The 3,398-nt window shown below is 56.1% G+C and overlaps 1 protein-coding gene across 1 annotated transcript; it reads left to right on the plus strand.

Annotated features, from left to right (window-relative positions):
• The first annotated feature begins 1,499 nt into the window (after nt 1-1,499).
• On the plus strand, nt 1,500-3,398 carry BGZ61DRAFT_152390 (kinase-like domain-containing protein). Its single transcript, XM_046237379.1, has 6 exons — nt 1,500-1,683; nt 1,820-1,931; nt 1,993-2,197; nt 2,252-2,407; nt 2,502-2,953; nt 3,004-3,398. Exons 1-6 carry the CDS (start codon nt 1,584-1,586, stop codon nt 3,224-3,226), a joined length of 1,248 nt encoding a protein of 415 aa, XP_046096166.1. The 5' UTR covers nt 1,500-1,583; the 3' UTR covers nt 3,227-3,398.

Genomic DNA, 3,398 nt, shown 5'->3' on the forward strand with positions numbered 1-3,398 from the left:
GTGATGCTCGTTTTCAAGTCCGGTTAGGTCAGTTACGTCTCGGGCATGACCATGTAGCAACGAGTCCTGCATGCCAAGCGACTCGATCGTGGAGGCTGGAAATCTCCGCCCTGGGCCGCCGCTACACAAGCATGGATCTTAAGATCTATTGAAGTAGTCTTGGGGGGTCCCAAGCCCCGACTGCCACACGTTTTAAACCCTGTCGATGAATGGCAAATTCCGTTCTGTTCCCCTGCTCCAGCCATCCATGTCGTGCGGCACGTAACTCATTCCTATCCGATTCTTTGGTGACAACCAGGGACGGTGGGAATCGGTCATGTAAGTGCGTCGTTGGTGATCTAGCAAGCCCTTCGATGATTGAGCATAACAAATCGCACTTCCGCAACGCATTTTGATCACTGCTACTCCGTAAGAATTCGAACAATGTCTATTTCTAAGTAGGTACGTACGTAGATGGACAATGCCAACCATGGGTCCCTGCTATTTAAGTTGGCATCGCCAGTGGACAACCAATTTGTCTGCCCTGTGGAGAGCCTTACGCCCACCATGAAATTGCGAACAATTGACAAGGGTCCATTGCATGGGACAGAGAGCCCCATTTAATCCTGCCTGATTGGACCTTTCCACCCTGAGGTCTTACCCCTGGATCATCAGGAAGAGTGTAGCCCGCCCGCCAGACCCAGGCCGCCGGTCTGCTGCCTGGAAGCGAGTCGCAAAACTGGGCACAGAGGTGTTACCGTCGTCCCTAACGAGTTCCCGCGCTCTTGGGTCTTAGTAGGTGCAAACGCTATTGCCTGTTGGTGCCAAGCAGGAGCCGCTACGGCCAATAGCGGTCCTAGCGCGATCTTCCCCCAACCTGTCCATACAGATACCAAGTGCATCAAATGCGGCTCAGGCACCCCTCAAGGCGGACCGTGTTGCTGCGACCTAACGCAGAAGTATCCACCATCAGTGGCTGGGGACGTGCCGCCACCACCGGACGTCTAATCAGCAAGGTCTCTCAACGTCCCCGGAGTCTTGCCAGGGTGCGAATTCAGTTCTGGATATAAGACATAACGCGAGGAAGCAAAATCAAAGGCAGGATCGATGCTTCCTCACGTTCGGAGGTAATCGAGTGCTCTAAGTCGGTCTTCCCCCTCACCTCTCCGGCTCTTGCCACGCCCCTACCAGTGCACCGTGAACCCTCACTCGTCGCTCGCCCTACCCTCAAATTTCAGCATCGCGCTTTGCTACCGATCACGAATAATTCTACGTCGCCCTCTGCATCGAGACCATCATCATGGGCAACGGCCAAGGAAAACCCGTCGACCTTAATGGCGAAGGTACGAGAATCCCCGGCGCCCCTGCCTGCAAGTCCCACCTACCCCACCATTCTTGCCATGTCTGCCCTGTCCCCGTCCTCGCGTGCCCCCACCCCCCTCTTCCCTTTTTCCCCGCCCTTCCTTCTTTTCCCCCGCTTTTCCCCGCTGACGGGGAAGTGAGATTGTGGCATCGCAGCAGCGAGACCGCCAGTTCAGACCGACCTCGCTCACGAACCCACGCTGACTCCCACCGCCGCAGTCAGCCTCAACGACTTCCGCCTGATGGAAGTCGTCGGCCGAGGCGCTTTTGGAAAGGTACGCATCGTCGAGCGCAAGGATACTAACCTGTCCTTTGCCCTCAAGTACATACGCAAGGATGAAGGTACGCCACCTACTCGCTCTTTCTCCGTCCCACGTTTCCCGTCTCGACGGCATCCCGTCCCTCTGCCTCAAAGCCCTGTCTCCTTAGGTTGTGCAATGTGTTTACTCCTGCGCTGACCACCATGCCATGACTGCAGTCGTACGATCCGAGAGCGTACGAAACATCATCCGCGAGCGGCGGATGCTCGAATGCCTCAACCACCCCTTCATTTGCAACTTGAGATACAGCTTCCAGGATATCGAGTACATGTACGGCCCCACCAATCCCTTGCCGAGGCGTGCCATGCTTGTGGCTTACTCGCAGCGACAGGTACCTTGTGGTTGACTTGATGACCGGCGGTGATTTGCGATTCCACATCTCCAGAAAGACCTTTACCGAGGAGGCGGTCAGGTTCTGGATCGCCGAGCTGGGGTGCGCCCTGAGGTATATCCACAGCCAGAACATCATCCACAGAGATATCAAGCCCGCCAACGTCCTTCTCGACGCCGACGGCCACGTCCACTTGACCGATTTTGTACGTTCCTGCCGTCTCCGCCCCGGAGGTGTGCATTTGCTAACCTTGACCTAGAATATGTCCTCGGACGTCGTCGCTGGCAGGACTCTGACGAGCAAGTCCGGTACTCTAGCCTATCTTGCCCCCGAAGTATATGCTGGAAAGGGATACGATGTCCGCGCGGATTGGTGGTCACTGGGTGTCCTGTTCTATGAGTGTATCTACAACAAGGTACGCCTCAATGGCTGCACGCTTCTCTCTGAGCAGACGACATAGCTCTCGACCCCCTCCGTGTGCTAGATGAGCAGGACTGACTCGATGAAAGCGACCCTTTGTCGGTGGCTCCAAAGGCTCCCTCAGCTCGAAAATCCAGACCGCCAACCCCGAGTACCCCGTCACACAGCCAGCCGTGTCGCTCGCCTGCCTCGATGCGATCGGCTCCGCCCTCGACCCCAACCGAGACACTCGCATGGGTTCGACATGGGACAGTTTCGCCAATCACGAATTCTTCAAGGTCTTCGACTTTGAGCTTCTCGAGCAGAAGCGGATCGAGCCCATCTTTGTTCCCTGCTCCCACAAAACCAACTTCGACATCACCCACCATGTGGAAGAACTGCTCTTGCAGGAAGCGCCGCTCGAGGCCCGAGCAAGACGCCAGAAGCCGAGAGAGCCATTAATGGAGGATGCGACCGATAAGGAGATCCGCGAGGATGAGCTATATCAGATGATTGATACCGACTTTCGGCCGTTTGACTACACTGTGGCTGCATACAAGAAGTGAGGTGGCTCATCCTTTTGACCTGTGGCCCGTGTGCTAACCCCAACAGGACCACTGAAGCCATCAGAGGCCTTGATGATGCGCAACCCGACCCGGACATCGCTCTTCAGGCCATCACGACTGACGAGACTACCCCTATGCCGGCCCCTCCCTCCCGGTACCAGAAAGACTTCCCAAACCGTCACCACCCAGCGCTCCTAATAGTCCAATCAGTCCGTCTGGACACCTCAGACTGCCCATTTAGTCCGTTTGACTTGGCTAGACTAAACTAGCAGTCCGTTTGACTTTGGTCAGACTGGACTAGCAGTCTGACTGAGATGTGCAGACTGGACTGGCAGTCTAACCGAGATGTGCAGACTGGACTGGCAGTCTAACCGAGATATGCAGACTGAACTATCGGTCCGTCCGTCACCGTCACCCCAGACTGCAGTGCAAACTGCGGTC

Source organism: Ilyonectria robusta (genome assembly GCF_021365365.1).
Source record: "Ilyonectria robusta strain PMI_751 chromosome Unknown BGZ61scaffold_37, whole genome shotgun sequence".
NCBI classification, from domain to species: Eukaryota; Fungi; Ascomycota; class Sordariomycetes; order Hypocreales; family Nectriaceae; genus Ilyonectria; species Ilyonectria robusta.